At 38.1% G+C, this 18,823-nt stretch overlaps 1 protein-coding gene across 3 annotated transcripts in view; it reads right to left on the bottom strand.

Annotated features, from left to right (window-relative positions):
• Nucleotides 1–18,823, bottom strand: part of WDR33 (WD repeat domain 33) — a 52,535-nt gene that overhangs the window by 23,835 nt on the left and 9,877 nt on the right. Inside the window, exon 7 of one of the 3 annotated variants that reach the window (XM_071437177.1) lies at nucleotides 1,822–4,918. The exons of 1 other annotated variant lie outside the window; for it this stretch is intronic. In XM_071437177.1, the coding sequence (XP_071293278.1) occupies nucleotides 4,893–4,918 (26 nt within the window). In that variant the 3' untranslated portion in view covers nucleotides 1,822–4,892. Of the gene's footprint in view, nucleotides 1–1,821; nucleotides 4,919–5,538; nucleotides 15,956–18,823 lie in introns of those variants that run through there. One more of the 3 variants, XM_071437176.1, reaches the window with a different exon arrangement.

Below are 18,823 nucleotides of genomic sequence, written 5' to 3'. Positions count from 1 at the left end.
GAGCAGAGAGATTGCTGAGAAGTTTTAATCAGCCTACAGGGGATATCTTCCAGATCCTTAGTATTCCACTAATTCAGCAACAGAAAGGGACATAGTTCATATTTGTTTAAAAATTTATGAATAATTTTCTTTTTTTACACTTCTATAATCGTAATTTCTTCCCAGACAGAAGCTCTTGTAACAGCTCTTTTATCATCAAGACAAAAGCTCTTTTATCATCTGTGAAATCAGGAGGTTAAGAAACAATACTAATCACAAAACACTAATGAAACAGGTGTGGGTAAACATTACTTTCCCCAAGATCAGCCAGAATAGGTAATCAGTGTTTCCATAAATGAGTTTAGAATTTGTATGTGCTCATCCCAAACTTAAACCAATCAGTGAAGTTTGAATTCTACAAAACCCTCATCAACTGGCAAAATAATTTAAATTTAATGCTGATTGTGTGTTTGCACAGCTTGGTAATGGTAAATGCACTGCAAGAATGATGAATTAAAGTTGTTACATATGTAATTAGCAGTGAAGTGAATTCTTTACACCTGTGGAAATTCCATGACAGTATCTTCTGTAAGGGCTTGCTTATAGCAAGGGGAAGAAAGGCAGCTGAGTTCCAGTGTACCTGGGAACTGGTCATGAAGGGTTCAGCTTTTAGGTACCCACATGTTCAACTTAAAGGGATTGTTTGAATTTTTCAATTCACTGAGGCTGAGCAACTCCCAAAGCTGAAAGGATTTCTTTGGACCAGAACCAACAATCACAGAGCTGAAGATGCTTGCTAGTTTAGGTCTGTGGTGGCAGGTCCATGTTTTTTAATCATTGACTATGTTCATGCTAGAGTTTACAAACACCCTAAAGATACATCTCCTTTTAGACATATTTTTTCCTAATTCTTGAAGTTATTTTTGGGCTTTATCACTACCTACACCTACTCAGGTTATTTGTGCTGTAAAACATATCAGGACAAAACAAGTCTGACTGAGACCAGTATCTGTACCATGTTAAAAGCTGTTTAACATTCTCTTTGTGAGAATAACAACAACAAAAAAATCAATTAAAGATGCATGGTTCACAATTTCTAATCATAAGACACAGTTAAGTCATATCTAGACTGACCACAGATAATTATCAACACTAAGTTATTTTAGTATGTAAAAATATTACTAAAATGTCACTAGTTTTGCTTAATTAGCATCCAGATATTTTAACTTAGCACCAATTTTATGCACTTAATCCCCTATTTATATCATTAAGAGCATCTCTGTGATGGAGATCACCTATGTGATAATGCTTTAGAGCAGCACAATGTTTTAGTGCAATACAGCAGTCATTATTTCTACTTAAAAAGTCACTACTGATCTTAAAAAAAAAAATTAGAAAGCTCAGAGTTAGCTCAGAAGAAATGACAGGGGGAAAAAAGGGCAGAAAGTGTCCAAAGAGAAGATATACCACATTAAAACTTCCAACACCTACTTATTCCAAATAGAAATGAGAGTGCTTAGCAGTAATGCAGCTGAATTCAAGGACCAAGACAGGTTTTCCTCACAGTTCAATTATTTATGAAATGCAGACTGGATTCTACTTTGCACTCAGGCACAGTTATCTACTAAAATTCTCATTGTTATCTACTAAAATTCTCATTGCTATTTATGATTTCTTTGCATGTACTTATCAGAGAATTAAAAGGAAGTTTTTTTAATTGCAAAAGGTGGAACCAATTTTTTTTTTTTTTGCTGTTTACATTACCTGTAAAGTAGCTGGGACTAGATGTTCTTTTCTGTTAAAAAATTAGCCAGCCTACTTTGAAAGCAGCAACACACTTGCTTTTCATTGACAGAAAATATTTATTTACAAGGGCATTTACATTTAATGATAAGAAAAATATCGTACAAGAAACATTAAAAAATGAACAGCAATTTTAAGAAAATCTCTCATGCTTCACAACATCAACATCTGGCAGGAGCCAAACCCCCAGTCCCTCAGGAAGAGTGTCCCAGAGTTTTCTAGTGCTTCTTTTCTGGCCCCTTCCTTAGAGTCCCTGCACTGGATCTGACAAAGGCTGCACTGCCCCTAAGGAGTGCTCAGAGTCTGGAGCCCAGGCAGGACTGAGCTCATCACACAGCAAGGGGACAACAGGAGAGGACAGAACAGGGCAGGTTCAGCTGTGCCAAGAGTGGAACAACACTGGTCCTTCAAGGGCAGAAATGGCATCAACTCAACAGATGAGAAATTCCATTATTTTGGCAGTCATGAGTCTGCAGTTTTGATTGCTTTGTGGCCCCATAATTGGGTACAGAATCAAATTGCTGAGCAGTATTGCTCTGTAAATATAGACCAAAATATTTTCTACATGAAAATGTTCCCAGTCAAGTCCTCCAAAAATGAACCAAACAAGTGTTTTGGAGTCTGGCCAGAGCCTGTACCATCAAGTAAAAAAAGCCAAATCAGAAAAAATTAATTTGATAAGAATATCAAATAATTTGAAGCCTCACAGTGACAGCTTATTTCCAAGTAACTACTGAACAATCAGAACACACACTTGTATTTCATGAATCAAGAACAAAGTGAGGCATGAGTTAAAAACTGGTGCCTGAAGCTTTCAGGAACTGATGGGATTTTAAGATGAACTGAACCTAGAGTAGCTTCAGTGGGGTTTTCCAAACACATAAGAAACTAGTTCTGGGCACTAATTGTTGAAAATGATCACTTGGTGTGGTTGCCTCCTGCCAACAGGGAGTCACAATCCCCACCTTTCCACCAGCACTCATCTGCCCAGCCCTTGCCTGTTACACCCATGTCACAAAAAGTTTGTGACACTTTGTGACACCTAAAGTTTGACAGATTTACTGAAACTACAGTAAGTAATGCAAAGAAGGAATGCCAAAACCACAGTATGAATTTGGATGTATTTTGAAATTAACTTGGAGCTAATAAAGGAACTTTGGTGCATCCCAAAATTCAGACTGGCAATTTAGGTAACAGAGGGGGAAAGGAAGGAAATCAGGGCAGACACTGCAGAATTTAGTACCTCCTTGCCTCTAGCTCTCTGCTTTGACCAAAATTTTGGTCAAGGTTCTAAGTGGTAAAATCAGAATAAGCTCCTAGCTCTGGGAAGAGAACAAAGACTTCCAGAAAATCGAAGAGTAACCATTAGAATTAATTTCCAGTAATTATTTCCTTTAACATCCTGCTGGATACTCATTTGAGTTCTGCTGGTGATTATGGCTGTTGCAAGAGAAAAGAACAGCCCAAATACCTAATTTAGAGGTTAATTCAAGTTTCAAAGAAACCCCTGTGTGGGTTTCTTTATGACCAGAGAATTCTCTCAGCAAGATGTAAAAAACTAAAAAAAGTATTTGTAGATCTCAGTAAAAGAAGTTACAAGAAGTCTTCTACTTTGATGTAACTCAATATACCCTTACTGCCAAGTGAACCCAGAATATTTTAATAAAACCACCCAATACAGAAGGACTACCAAGATCTTTCAGTTAACTTGACATTCTTTAACTGGAAGAATTTTTTCATGGTTAAGATGACAGGGCAGCTTCCTACCTTTCTAACATCCCTTTGAGAGAAAAACTATCACCTGTCAGTCAAGTCAATGACTTCTAAAGCAGCCATGGTCACCTGGCCAGACCCAGATGAGCCCTTGTCCACCAGGTGCTCACTTTAAGGACCAGCACTTCTACAGAAATGCTGTTTTTCTTCTTGCTGGCCAAAAAAATACATGTAAGCTATTTCTGACAGTCAGCTTACCATTACAAAATATCTCATAATTATGAGCCCACTATCATGGCAAGCTGGGAAAACTATTTTCTTTGGTTGGAGAGCAAAAAGTGCATGACTGCCAATACTCCCAGTATTAATAAACAGCAGCAGGCCTGGGGTGAGGTGAGAGGGCAGACAGAAAGGTCATTATATAGACTGCAAGAAAAGAATTGTGTCAGTCAATAATCCAATTAGCAAGTGTAAAAGATCCAGGAAGGGATATGAAGACAGAGCCATTCAATTTGCTCTGTGCATTTTGCAATGCCACCAAGGCTGAGCAAAGGGGGAGCAGCAGGTGCACTGCAATAAACTTTGGCAGAAAGCAGAGCACTGAGTTACACAGCACTGCTCTTCCTGAGCAGACAGAATTCTCAGCTCAAGCAAAAAGGGCCAATTTTCAAGCAACTGAAATAAAAAAGGGCTGAAAAACGACAGGGACAGAAGCCCACCTAATGAACAGAGTAGCATGAACAGAAACAGAAAAAAATCTGGCATGTAATTATCATATGTAATATCCCACTACTATATGGGTATGTTTATTTTAGCTGTGATTTGGGGCTAATGAGAAAAAACACAGCAAAATTTAAAAGAAATAACAATCTCAGTGAAAAAGTGGAATTGAAATGCAGGAGACAAACAATGATTTGAATAATGTTGCAGACACCTAAGAGAGAGAAACCCTTCATTTGAAATTTTAAGCAGCAGAGATGAGGTCAGGCAAGAGACAGAACAAGGAATGTTTTCTGTCTTACTTTAAATTTCTGCACCATCAGTGATCTCATTTCCTCTTATTTTCCTGACTTTCCTGTATCACCACTACACTCCCAGTCCTCTCTTTCTTGCCACCTACTAATTCTGAAATTTAAGAAAATCTTTCCCTCTTTTACATTTAAAAATAACACTGCAGTTCCTAAGTAGAGAAATACAAATATATTTTAATTCTAAATAGAGGTCCCTTATTAAACAACTGTTCTGCAGTGTTGCTGTACAAGTATTTATGAAGCTGTCTAAAATTCTGTGCATCCCTATGTATAATTTTAAATTTTACAAGCACATGAATGGATCTGAAACAAAGTTCTTCACATGTGACTGAACAGAGAGACAGGGAAAAAGGTGATGTTCAAAACTTACCAGGGATTTTGTGCAATAAAACCTAACAAAGAAAGGGAGAGATGTCAACAGGAAGAAATGGGATAAAACAACCAAATAATACTTAAGTAACTCAGATATATCAAAACCAGGGGGGAAAGATATGGAGGACATGTAAAGATAACATATATGGGCATGAGAAGAAAGGCAAAAGGGTTATCACCAGTTTAAGTGGGTTTCCAAACAAAAGTGCTGGCAACAATTTGTGGAAAATCCTGTCCTCAGATTCCTTTACTAACATCACACAGAGATGTGAACAAAACAAGAGAGATGCAATTTTTAAAGTTAAAGCAGGGGAAAATATTGCTGCTATTACTTCTTAGTGTAAAAAAAAAATATATATATATAGGTGTGACACAGTTTCCTATGACAACATTTCAGAGAATGTTCTTCCAAGAGCAGAACAGAGGAGACAGGAATCAAACACATCCCACCACACCAGGCTATGGAGAGACTGAATGCTTCCAACCCTTCTGTGCTTCTGCAAGTCATTAGCACTTAGAGCTTTTCACTGATTTTTGCACTGCTGGCCTCAAAGGAGTAAAAACATCAGCCAAGACAAGAATATTGTTCCCCTCTGTGGTGCAGGTTGTAACTGAATTTGTATTTGAGTCAACAGGGACGTGTACTCAGCAGCATGTTACAAATTCCCAAAGTAAGAAAAAGAAATGATGCAGAATTTGACAGGAAATAATCCTAAAAGCCTACTGAAACTGTAACTGCAGTGTTGTGTTCTCATGAAGTAATCAGAGCTTCCACAGGAAAAAATGTTGATTAGGACAGGAAAATTACTCCTCAGAAGGAGAAAAATCTTCAATTTCATGCTACACCAACAGATCCTGGCTGTTATTGCACACCCCTCCATGTTAGCACCAGATACATGGTCTAATATTTCAAAATGAAAATGTTTCAAATACTTAAATAGAAACTTTGTTAGTCAAAAATCTTACACTTAGAGGAAAAATAAGTTAGTCTGAAGTACTTTATGAACTAAAGCTACTGTAGAGCTTTAAAAAAACTTTTAAAAAATCAATAAAAATTTTATAAAAAATTTTAAACAATACATAGAGCCAAAATTCTAGAGAATACATAAAAAGTCATGTGACATGGATAAAAGAACAGCCAAGACAGAGAATGTGCATCTATTTGTAAGTGAACATAGAACAAAAAAAGAAGTTTGACCATGTCTTCAGCAACACTGAGAAAAAAGAAACTTTTCAGTTTTTCTGAAACAATGATCTTGCCTGCAGAATTTTAACTCAGTCTTCTTTGATTTGGGATGAGCATCACAGGAGGAATATTAATACCAGAGATTTTAATTATCACCATTCTGGAAATACAAGTTGAAAATGTTAACAAGTTTTCTATGGGGCTTTTTTTGCCTGGATTTTGGAGCATTTATTATACAAAACCAGCACCACAAAAGATACCTGCTAAACTTCAAATCATCTGCAACTGTATAAAAAATGTGGCTCAAACCACCAAAAGAAACCATCAACTATATGATAAATTTTAAATTAAAGGCAAAAAAGAAAAGTTGTTTTCTGGGATGATGTGGCTCAGAAAGAAGCTTTTTCCTAAGGAATCTTTAGATTTCTCTCAGTGCTTTCTGTAGCAGCTTTTAAAAAATTTCATCTTAGACACACCAAAAGGAAGAAAATACAAAATATCTTTCCAGTCTCAGAAATGTACAAAGCAGTTCCCATAACCACAATGGGCTGGAGCCATATATGAAGCTCCAGAGACAGGAGACAGCTATAAAGCAAGTGCTCTTGGGAAGATGGGAAATATGGAAAATAAGAGGCAGAAGGAAGGAAGTAGGTTAAGCACAAAAATAATGAGGGGGAGGTCATGGCCAGGATGAGGCTGCTCCCCTGCCTGGAAGGGAACTGACCTGTGCTCCTCAAATAAAACACCTTTTACAGTGCTCTGTGTGATCACTGTAGCTAAGCTGAGGAATGTGAAAATGCAGGATTTATCTTCTAGGAAGTTGGACTTTAGAAATCTTCTGTAAAATAAAATTCCTGATTAAGTGAATTAGTGCTGTGGGGGAAGCAGGGAAAAAGTCACCTCTTCACTTGCACAGATAAATTTCCATACATAGTGTCATAAGCACAGACCAAAGAAAGATGGCTGTCATGAGAGAAGATGGTATCATTTCTGTTTAAGAAAGACTAGGTAAGAGCATGGCATTGCTACTGAAGTAATCCACTGAAGAAACTGAAAAAAACCAAATATATTTGTTGGCCAAAGGATGCAAGCGCTGCCAAATTTACATTTTGATTTTCTTTATATTTCTGTTAACACAGCAATGCTGTATTGGGGAGTAAAGTGCATTTTTAAAAAGTTAATTAAAAAAAAAAAAGAAGCTTTAACAGGTATAATCCCATGTCAACAGTTTATTTTCAGTGCAAATAAAATACAGTTCTTGTTTTAGTACAGAGAATACACCTCAATTAGGCTGGTCTGGTTTTGGAATACCCACTCCCATGTGAATTCTCTGGTGAGCAGCTGCAAGCAGCACTGGGGACAGGGCAGCAGGCTGGGAACAGCTGAGCCTACAAACAGCAGCTTCCTGTGCTGGGCCTGGGCTGGCAGCAGCAGCAGAGCCCTGATGAGCACCCCCTGTGCCCCTGCACTCAGCAGAAAGCCCTGGGGATGAGCTCTGCATGCCACACATCCATGGCAAAGCTGCAGGAAATATTCCTGCATCATGTACAAAGGAGTTAACCTTCCCACAAGGGTTGGGTATTTAAAACTTCTAGAGCCTGATCATCTATCAAGTGGTTTTAGGAAGGCTTTGCTGCTCTTCTGTGAATTAAACTTTTATTATTTTTTTCTTAAGGGGGATAGATTTTCAGAATTATTAGTGCAATTTATCATTTTTCACTAGCAGGTACTTTGTTCAGGCTGACTGGAACTAGAATTAGGACAAAACATCTGGTGAGCAGATCACATCACCTGAAGCAGCTGGGTGACCATTCCCAGCCCTGTAGATGTCCAGCCCACAGTAACTGCAATCCAAGAGCCATGGACAGCAACAAACTGAAAAATTAATTATCTCCTCACCCCTAAGCTCGAGTTCCTCCTGTGCAAGGACTGCAAGGAGTAGATACATCAGGAAAAACATTCTGATATACTCTTCATGTCTATTAAATGCAACATTAATTTCTAAGGTTTTTAATATGTCCCTTTATGTCAAAATAAATTCTAATTTAAATTCCCCACACTGTTCCCTTTCATATACCAATAATGAACTATGCTTGTTAGTTATTTGTGATAATTGCTGCTGCTAAGTATTTCTCAGAAAAATTGCCTCATACCTATTCCTTACTTGCAAAATAAGTTGAAGTAAACTTACTTACCAAGTAAATTATTCCGTCTTACAAAATTTTAAAAAGAACTTCTTCAAATACCAACATTCTGTTGGAACAAGTCATTAATTTGGTAACTAAATATTGTGCAATGGGTTAAAAACAACTTGTGGAATACCCAGTAAGTCACTTCTGTGAAATAAATCCCCATGACTCAAACCTTCCTTGAATTTCAGTGAATTACTGTGATTTGCTACACTTGTGGAAGGGCTGATAGCTGAGATGACAGAGTTGTGCAGGAAATAATGCAGTTCAACCACTGCAGATGAATTGCCAGTATTTCTAGCCAAGCTTACTGGGAACAGACATCTTTGTGGTGAAACTGCAGATTGAAACACCCACACTAAGCGCTCTCAGGGACAAAGACTGGATAATCCTTGAAGAATTCTGTGATGCAGGGAACAGAAAATGGCAGGGGAGAGCATCAGGCAGCGTGTGCAAGCCTGGGAGTGAGCAGCACGGGTGTTCCAGCCAGGAAGGGGTGGCTGCATCCCTCCAAACATGCCTGGCACAGTGCACCTGCTATTTACAGCTCCAGTTTTATGTGACCACAGGAATTCTAAATCAATACAAGCACAAAAATTCCTGATGGCATTTTTAGGAAAGGCCTGTTTGAAATTGCTGGCAAATGCAATCTGTACTACAGAAATGACACCTCCAACGTGCTCGTGTAGGTGACTGGAATGAGCTTTTCTTCCTCCATTCCTTTAGGAGCAAGGGATATTCCTGACAAACTAGTAGTGTGAAACAAAGAACCTACCTTTGCCCAAAGAATAATTGCAGAGTAATTAAATGTAATTAAAAAGCTGCCTAGTTGAATTTAGCTTTTTACATTTGTAATTGTAACACCACGTGCTCACTCGTAAGGCTCTGGAGAACAAGGGACTTCCCAAAAGGAGAATGGCAATCAAGAGTAATCCATATTCATCAATATTATCAATATTCCTAAGGGCTACATTTAGCAAAGCAGCCAAGAGAATAATGCTTTTGTATGGTTAAACAGAAAAAAACTTTTACAGTCATTTTAAGTAGGCGAGTCCCTGCTAGGGAAGCAACAAGGAATTGTTGCTTGAAGATTTAAGGGCATAAAGCAACATCTGCAGGGAAAATGCATCTTATTATCCAACTACATCAGCTGACCTAAAATAAGCAAGTTTCTGTATCCTTAAGAAGGGCTGGTCTAGCCTTTAAAAAAAAATCAAAACCAAACAACAAAACCCTACTCTTTTCTCTCAGTGTATCAGCTGGTCAAATTAAAACCACTATTTCTGCCTATGAATTATGCATGGGTAAGAAGAACAGAAGGCAGACAAAGAAAAGCAGATTCTTCTTGACCAGGCACAAACAGCAAGCAGTAACACCCAGCACTCTATCAAGCTACAGACTCAGTAAATCCTTAGAAAACAGAGATATCTTGCCAACAATTGGAAGTACCTAAGCTATACAGAAATAAGCTTTAGAGCTGTCCAGATTGTATTTCCCATGTGCAACTGTACCTTGTTCTCTAATAATTGCAATTCAAATGGGAGAATTTTGTCTGCAAGTTTTTAAATGTGTGGTTACTCCTTTCTAGACTCAATTGTAGTAAAAACACCAAGACAAATTTGGCCTGCACTTTTCATGTTTTAAGACAAAACAACTTCTAATTTTTTTTTTTTAATTTTAAGATAACTGCAGTCTCAAAATAATATTTAGTAATGTGCAGTCTTCTGTTAAAATGCTTAAACTCAGAAATGAAATAATTTTGGTTTAGACATTACAGTCAAGACCTGGAAGAGGTGTGAGAATGAACAGTGAAATATATACTCTGTAAACCAGCTATTGAAAGAAAAAGAAGAAATAAGATAGGTAACACCCATTTCACCTGGATGTAAAGGCTCATTTTTGTAACAACAGCAGGGCTACCTAGGGAGTCTCTGGAGAAGCTGGGAATGTGATTTACAGAAATGCAGCTTCAGGAGCACTAATGCACACAGACAAATCTGAGCTGCTCTAGTCCAGGGAGTAAAGCACCTACCTAAATCACTTTTTTCTTCTTATTTTTTCTTTTAAAGCAAACACTTTCAATTTAATTGTGCGTGGATTTTACAGCTTAACAACACAACCTGCAAAGTCTTTTTCAAGACTGCATAATTTTGACACATAAAAAAAAGGAGCAAACAAGTAATAAGGTGATAAAATGTGCCACTGGGACCATTACAGATGTTTATATAAAAATTATATATACAAATGTAACAGTTCTATATATTTCGTGCATATATATATACACATATATATGCATATATATATACACACACATATATATGCATATATATATATATACACATATATATATACATATATATATTTACAACAAGGTTTTAATGCTTGTAGGACACAGGAAGTTCTGAAACTTCAGTGATGATTACTCTAACATAGTGTTAGTTCCTAGGGAATGATGAAACATTTAGCATCTCTAAAAAAAAAAAAAGACCCACTAAACATGAATCCTTTCCAATCCACACAATGTGCATTTCCTCAAGGATGTTAAAAGCTGCCAGAAAAAACTGTTGATTATTTTCAAGATCAGTTCCTTATGTCACATATGGAATCCTACATCAGTAGGATTTTTGCTGGCTTTGGCAAAACAGGGGAATTCAGTTTAATTCAGCACCCCAGGAGCTCTGGGTAAGTCAGGCTGGAAGAAATCTCCAAAGTCTCTTGGTCAATCAGCTGCTCAAAGCTATGAAGTCAGAGCAGGTTATTCAGGGATTCATCCAGGTTCAGCCTGAAAACCTCAAGGACAGAGACAGCACAAGCCCTAGAATTCAGCAAAGCTCTCCTACTCTTACTGCCCTAGTAAGAGAACAGGTGAAAAAAAAGACCCTGAACATGAGATCATCTCTGCAGTGAAAATGGCCTTTTAAATGTATTTTCCACTGGAAAACAGAGACAAAAGGAGACAAACTATTTTCTTTTTTAGAACTTTCAGCTTTACTATAATATTTACTTTTATAATGGCTACATATCTAGAACACCAGTGAGTCTGAACTCATTTGAACTTCTGAGGATTCCCATTAAGCTTGTACTTAAGTGAGAAATTACATATGAATACCATCTCTACAACAATTTGTGCTACATATCTCCAAATATTAAAAACTGGTGAAAATTTCCTTTTCAAAGGAGAATGTTTTACTCTGTCAAACAGCTTGGGACAAGTGCCTCCCACAGAAGGTTGGATGGAGGGGTGGAATATCAGCTCTTCACTGAATCCCAAGATGACACTGAGACTTTTTTTAGTCTTTGAAGGTTGTGATTATTTTTAAAGCCAGTAGGAACCTCAATCTCTGATGAAAAATAGATCTCAAGGAGCACCAGGCTTTGTGTTAAGGTCTTTCTATCCAAATTCTGAGGATTGTAAATATGTATCAGAGCTACTCCTTCCTTAAATCTTAACACAGAGAAAAAATGAAGCTGAATAAGGCTATCCTGGAGAGGAGAGAAGGAAGTCAGCTATAAAGAGAAATTCAAGTCTATAAGTATTGTATAATTATTTAGACTTGATTTCCCCAGCATATAACAATATGCTGCTAATAATAGGATCCTGAGCTCCATTTTTTCATCTATTAATTTTACCCTTTGAGAACTAGAATAGTTACAGTAATTACAGCAGTATTACAGCTACTAATTTATAAGGTTATTATGACACTCTTTAGAGGATTTTTTTTAAGTGATGAAGTTCCAAATATAAAGATTTTAATACAATAGCTACAGCATTTTCATGCTCTCCATCATTCTAAATAAACAGGCAGAGAAAAAGACCTCTTGTACATGTGGTAGAAAATACCCATCTGCCAGCACACACAGAAAGCTGGGTTTGTTTTTTACTAAAAGGTATTTTTCTTCCCAATATTAAGCAGCTGAGGTAACACATTCCTTAGCTTTTCTGAATGAAAATTTGAAGTTTACCCTCCAAGATCTTGGTGACTTGGAAGAAGCACCTGTTGCAGTCCTGTTATAGTTAATGTTCAGCTTTTCAGGCTCATATTTATATATGGTGAGCTCCCTTTAAAAACTAATTTTGGTGAGCAAAAAGACAAAATTCCTATAAATGGTCAAAACCAGATTAACATCACTTTCTGTCTTCAATGACAATTTAAGTAAAGTATTTGCAGTTCTTGTCTACACCAGCAAATTAAACTGCAATGATAGAACTGCTTCTCTAAGTGGCTGTAGTTACATCTGGAATAGCTCTCACTATATAAATCCAGTGGGGCAAAATCAATGCATACACAATATGAAAAATATTAAGAAAATATAGTCTATATTTTAAAATAGAATTATATTAACAATATAATAAAAATAAAATTAATAACTAGCTGATGCATTGAACTGGACAGCTTGTGTAATGTATCAAAATAATGTTTTGCAGAACTAGAAATATCAGAAGCTTCCACTGAGTTAATAATTACAAGTAGTAATCTAAACTGTCTGGGATAGAAGAATTGTCAAACCTTGTCTGTGAAACTTTTTATAAGACAAAATATATTTCTAGCAGTTTTAGATTTCTCCTTTATAGCTAGACTTGTCATACTTACAGGTGTGCTTTTTGAAGCTAAGACACTTAACAGTCCTAATACTTTTGAATTAAAAAGAAAATCTCTCCCTAAAAACCTTCCCATTATAAATGAATATATAAAAATTTCATGACAGTTACTTTACCTGCAAGACACATTTATACTTTCAACAGCAAAAATCAAAATGTCTTCCCCAAAAAGTGTTTTGTTTTCAACAAAAAGTCTTATCTGTGAGTAGCAAAACTAAGTGGCAATTTGTATTTTCAGTGTGAGATAAGGATCAGTCCCTTGGCAAATTCTGGCACTGAAGTTTGTAAATAAGCTTTGAGTCCATGCTTGCATGCTTTACCTACTCAGCTACTTTCTGCAGAAGCATACACAGGTACCCTGGTCATATTCCCAGCTGAAATGAACTTAGAGCTGAGGAGCCACTTCAGATACTTTGGTTTTAGAGCTGTAAAATGACAAAACTTAAAAAGAGGAAAACAAAAATCCACATAGCTTCAGAGGGACTACTAAAGAAGATAATGAATTTTAATCAGGTGGTAGAGATAGCTTTTCCTAGGTGCAGTGAGAATGATGGCATCCCTCCCTCACTGAACAGCACCAAGCTGGGCAATCACCAACCACAGGAACTTTACCAAGGGCAAGTGCTGGGTTCTGCACTGGGACTGGGCCACCCTGGCTGTGTGCAGGACTGGAGACAGCTGTGGCAAGTCCTGATGGATGGATGGATGGATGGATGGCAAGCTGAACGTGAGTCAGAGGTGTCCTGGCAGCCACAGGCCAGGGGAGCCAGGCAAGGGGGGACTGGATTGTCCTGCTCTGCTCTGACCTGGGGTGGCCTCACCTCCAGTGCTGGGGCTGGTTGGGGCAGCACAAGGTAAGAGATGAAGTTTCAGAGTTCAAAGGAGGCCATGAGGATTGTGAAAGGTCTGGAGGGGAAACACCTCCCTTGTGGGGATTAGCTGAGGTCATTTGATTTGTTCAGCCTGGAAGAGACTGAGGAGACCTCATTGCAGTCTGCAACCTCCTTGTGAGGGGAAGGGGAGGAGCAGACACTGATTTCTTCACTCTCATGAGCTGTGACAGCAGCCAGGGGAACAGCTAGAGCTGAGTCAGGACAGGTTTATGTTGGATGCCAGGAAAGGTTTTCACCCAGAGGATGGCTGAGCACTGACCAGAGTCCCCAGGAAGTGATCACAGCACCAAGGCTGACACAGTTCAACAAGGGTTTGGACAATTCTCTTGGGCAAATGCTGTCAATCTTGGGGATGACCAGGACTAAAAGTTGGACTCCATCATTCCTGGGGGTCTCTTCCAACTCAGCACATTCTATGATTCACTCCATGTTCATCTTTGGAGCAAACACAGAGCGTGTTCCTAACTCTACTCACTCAGCTGGAGTCTCTACAAGCCCTGACAGAGAACACAAAATGTAAGAGATATCAGGGGTACTGTTACCACACAGATTAGCACAGATACACTCTTGGCACATTCTGCACTGCCCATTGTGTCCACGTGTGTCACTCAGCCAGAAAACCCCAGTGGCTGATCTAGTGACTCAGGTTGCCCAAAATTATTCCCAAAATGCCCAGTGTGACTTGCCAAGTTCCACCACACCTCATTCTCATCCTCACACTCACACTGTCACCAGCTTTTCTCAATCCTTACACAAGCTGTTGTTAGTTTTTTCATATTGACACAGCCTCCACACTTGCCTCACATTTCCTATGCTTCTTATTTCCAGCCACCTTTCACACAGATTTATTCAGGATTCTTGTTTATCCCTTTTTCCTGGTCTGTTATACAATCCCATTTCAGCAAATTCCCAGTTTAAATTTTGACTGTGTCTTCCTAAAAAGGCAATGTATCACAAGTAGGATCAGCTTTTTCATGAGGAAGTTCATGCCAGGCAGTTATGAAAGACATGGGAATAAAAGTCACTGTATTTTAGGGAAAACAGCAGGCTGTCTCCTCATGTCCCAGGGTCTGGCTGTCCCTAGCAACATGTAATCTCCAATATGAGATTATGGTACCATTCACATGGTAAAACTTGATGCCAAGTGTCTCACTACTAAATCTAGAATAGCACTCAGAGCTAAATGTAAAAATAGCAGGAAATAATTTACGGATGTAGAACAGAAGGGATAGAAAGAAAATATCCAATGTTTAACAAGGTTTATGCTTACCTAGATGCACAAAAGCTTTTAGTGCAGTAACTGGAAGATATAAAAAGATAAAAGTTAAATAAATAAAGAGTTTTGTTTAACTCATGGAAGTGGCATCAAGAAGCCTGCAAGGTGAAGTTTCTAAGAACTGACATGGATTATTTTCAGCAAGGAACTGTGTTTTTATATTTTCTGAAGACTTCCACCACTTATTCTGAAAGAACTTCATTTAATCTGTGCTCTCTGAGGAAACAGCATGTCAGAAAAAGAGAGTCCAGTAAAAATCTAATCAATGAAGTGTCCAATTCTGAGTATTCACGCATATAAGACTTTACCAGAGATGAGTTGCTAATATAACTGGCTTAAGGCTAATTGCAGATAATTTTTTTTGTTGAGAACTTTTGCTATGGCAGATACTGGTGATTAGATACCCAGAGGCCACCATCCTCACTGGCACCCAGCCTGCCTCCTTTCCAACAACCACACTTGTGCTGAGAAAGGAAGACTGGTAACACGTTAACATCAGCATTCAAATGTCTCTGTAATTTAGGATTTTATCATTACTATCAATGTGATCTGCTTAGATGGTGTTTTTCTTCCTCCACAATCATGAGTAGGGCTGAATGACAAAGCTCTCACTGCAGGTGGGTCCTGAGCCCTACACAGATTATTGTGCACAATTATTTTTAATTCCATGTGAAGTCACAACCAATGGAAATTAAGCTCTCATCCCTTAAGTTTTTATAACTAACAATCTGTAAAAAATACTATTGCCTAGTTCAGCATTTATTTGCCCCTTGCAATCAGCAGACACACAAAAGGAGCCAGAGGCAAGAAATCTTAACAATGCAGAGAAGTTCTTATGGAAGCATCCTGTATTTCAGCAGCATTGAGAGCTGGCTGGCCTGGTTTCTCTGAGGTTTCTCATTATTCCTCCAAGCTTAACAGAATAGATGGGTTACAAATATTAGTATAAAATTTGCCCTTGGGCTCAATATAAGTGACTGTAAAACTTTCAGCTTCAGGACAATTTTAAGGGATGAAAATATTTCAAAGTTGCATCTGAAATAATCTCTTTCTTGCACAGCATCTCTTCATTCTTGTCTCATGAAAAGCCTTCACAGAAGTGTGCAGTGTAACTTTTTTATAGCACAATGCTGTGATTCATGTCTTGTGATCTCCTTTACCCATTCCTAGAGAATTCTATGTATTTCCTATTATTTTTCAGGATTTTCAAAACACTGGTTCTAGGTAAGAATCAGAACTCTAAGACATAGTATGCTGTACACTACTCACAAAATCAATTAGAGTTTTTAGGCATATCAGGTGCAGTCTTCAATATCCTCTAATTCTCCTGGAATTGTTTTAGGAAGCAGAGTAAAAGCCTGAAGCTATCACCTTATCACTATTTTTTAATGGTGGTTCCTGTAAACCACCTCAACGTTGTGGTTCAACCCCAAATTTTTGTTCAATCCAGAACACTTCACAAATAGAAAGCTGATGGAAGTCAATACAGCAGGGTAGTTTCTCAACTCTCAGAAGGATTTTTACTTCTAACACATAGAGAAGTGGCTATTTCAATGAAGCCTACCTATAATAAAGTTTCCTATGCAGAGAAAACCAATGCACTTTAGTCCTGAAAGTCATTATCAGGAATAACACCGAGTTACCAGGTGACATCTGAACATTTTTCAGTAACCTCAAGCAAGAAATGGAATTCTTCCAATGTAATGTAGGTGATATTCACCACCCTAACAAGCAGCAGCAACTGAGATTAGCTACAAGTCCCACCCCAAGTCCCTGGTGCTGCTTAACTCTGAACAAAGTGTAGAGAAAAATGCTAGGGAAATATATGTTGTGTGATACCTTCCACTTAGGAAGAAAGAGATTGTGTACAGTATTTGTGACTTTTAATCTCACAAAGATAAACACGTTTCCTAATGAGAGGAGAAAAGTGCATGAGACTATAAAGAGCCCACCATGCACAAAAAATCAAAGGAGCAGCAGCAGGATTACTGGCAAAACATGAGCAGCAGAACAGCAGGGCTCCTGCATCACAGACTGTGCAAGTGATCCCGTTTGTGTAGGGAAAAACCTCTCACAGGTCCACTATTAACACAAATTCCTAAACATTTCTTGTGCCTAATGCACATGAAAAGCACTTGGTGTGCCTCAACTGATTTAGCTGCAACACCTCTCTGCCCCAGCCCCAGCTCAGCTTTGGCAACACACTGATGAAGATCAGAGACCTGCAACAGCAGCTGGCAAACAAAAAACCCACCAACAAAGAGGTGAGCTGGTCCAATACCAGCATTCCAAAACAGAGCATCTTTTCAAGTGCAAAAATTCAAGGACTTGCCTTCTCTAGATTGATCTGGTTGGTGCCACTATCAGCCAGGTCTCATTTCATCCTGAGCTTCTGTTCTGAGTAAAAACCTTCCAATGCAAACTTTCATGCAGGGATGCACCTAGGCTAGAAGATGTTTCAAATATACCTGAAATCCCAAGAGTCTAAAGAAGCAATCCCCACAAAAAACTCCAGAAGGTTTAAAAAATAGGTCTCCTAACAAGAAACATGGTATTGACATACATGCACTTCTGGAATTTACTGAGTTTTCTCTCTTTGTTGAGACAAGGGGAAAAAAAAGAAAAACCTCATATAAGGGTAATAAAGTTGGAAACAGAAGGGTTGGGGTTTAATTCTTTAAAATTACCCAATGTAGAGTTCAATTATATTCCAAGAAAAGAAACAGTTTTAGAAGTTACTTGCTTCAAGGCTAAGAGCTGGATAACAATGCATGTTTAAAAGTGAGGGAACAAGCTGAAGATGTGGCTCTGCTCCTCAGGTTCCTTTTACCCATGGAACTCACGTCTAAATTAAGTTCAGGATTTGCTATTTGAGGGAAAGAAAACTCTGAAGAGATCCTTCACTTTCAGGCAGAAAGTGCAGAGAATACAAACCATACAATAGATTCAAACAAAAAGGGCTTCATGGTACATTATTTGCTCAAAAAGACTGAGAAACGGAAGAGAAGGAAGGAATAAATCCCTCAGTTATTTCAGGATGAATAGAGGTGGAAACACTTTTGCAGAACCTGTGAGCAGATGAAAACTCTGTTTACCACAACTGCTGTGACTTCTGCAGGCACAAACACAGGGGTTATTTTGTAGGTGATAGTGTTAAAAATTAGATGTTGTTACAAACTGCACATTTCAAATCCAGGCAGAATGCACTAAGATCTTGATTGCCTTTAATTCTTTGAATTAGGCTAAGAGAAATCTTTTGTCAAGTCTACCACACTGGCTGAAAGATTGTTTATATCACCCTATTTTAGAGACAGAAAATAGAAGAACATATCTCCAAAGTATTTCAAAAAGCATGGGTTACAGCATCCTTCAGAGAGCTGGGTGGAGCCATCCTCCCCACAAGAACTACTTAAGGCAGGTAACTCTGAAATCTGGGAATACAGAGCTCATCTACACTTCAGAATGAAACATTACAGTCTTCCCAAGAACTCATTTCGACTGGATTCTGTGAGAGGAAGGAGAAGGGAACTGAGAAATCCAAAATCTATTTGTAGCCTCCCAGCCCACGATGTTAGGCTGGGAATAATTAAGGGATCATGTGTTTATTAATGACCTACCCAAAATATTCCCAGGGATATATCAGCACAGACACACTACCCAGAATGTCACTGCCACCAGTAAAAATCAGCAATAGCATTAATTTCTCATATAAATAAAGGGACATGAATGTTGTACTGTTTTTAGTTATTCACTAGATATTTTTAGAATTATTAAAAGCCAT

The sequence above is a fragment of the Agelaius tricolor genome, unplaced genomic scaffold (assembly GCF_023055355.1).
Source record: "Agelaius tricolor isolate 1412-34295 unplaced genomic scaffold, bAgeTri1.0.p SCAF_12, whole genome shotgun sequence".
Classification (NCBI taxonomy): domain Eukaryota; kingdom Metazoa; phylum Chordata; class Aves; order Passeriformes; family Icteridae; genus Agelaius; species Agelaius tricolor.
This window is presented reverse-complemented; position numbering and strand designations above follow the sequence as displayed.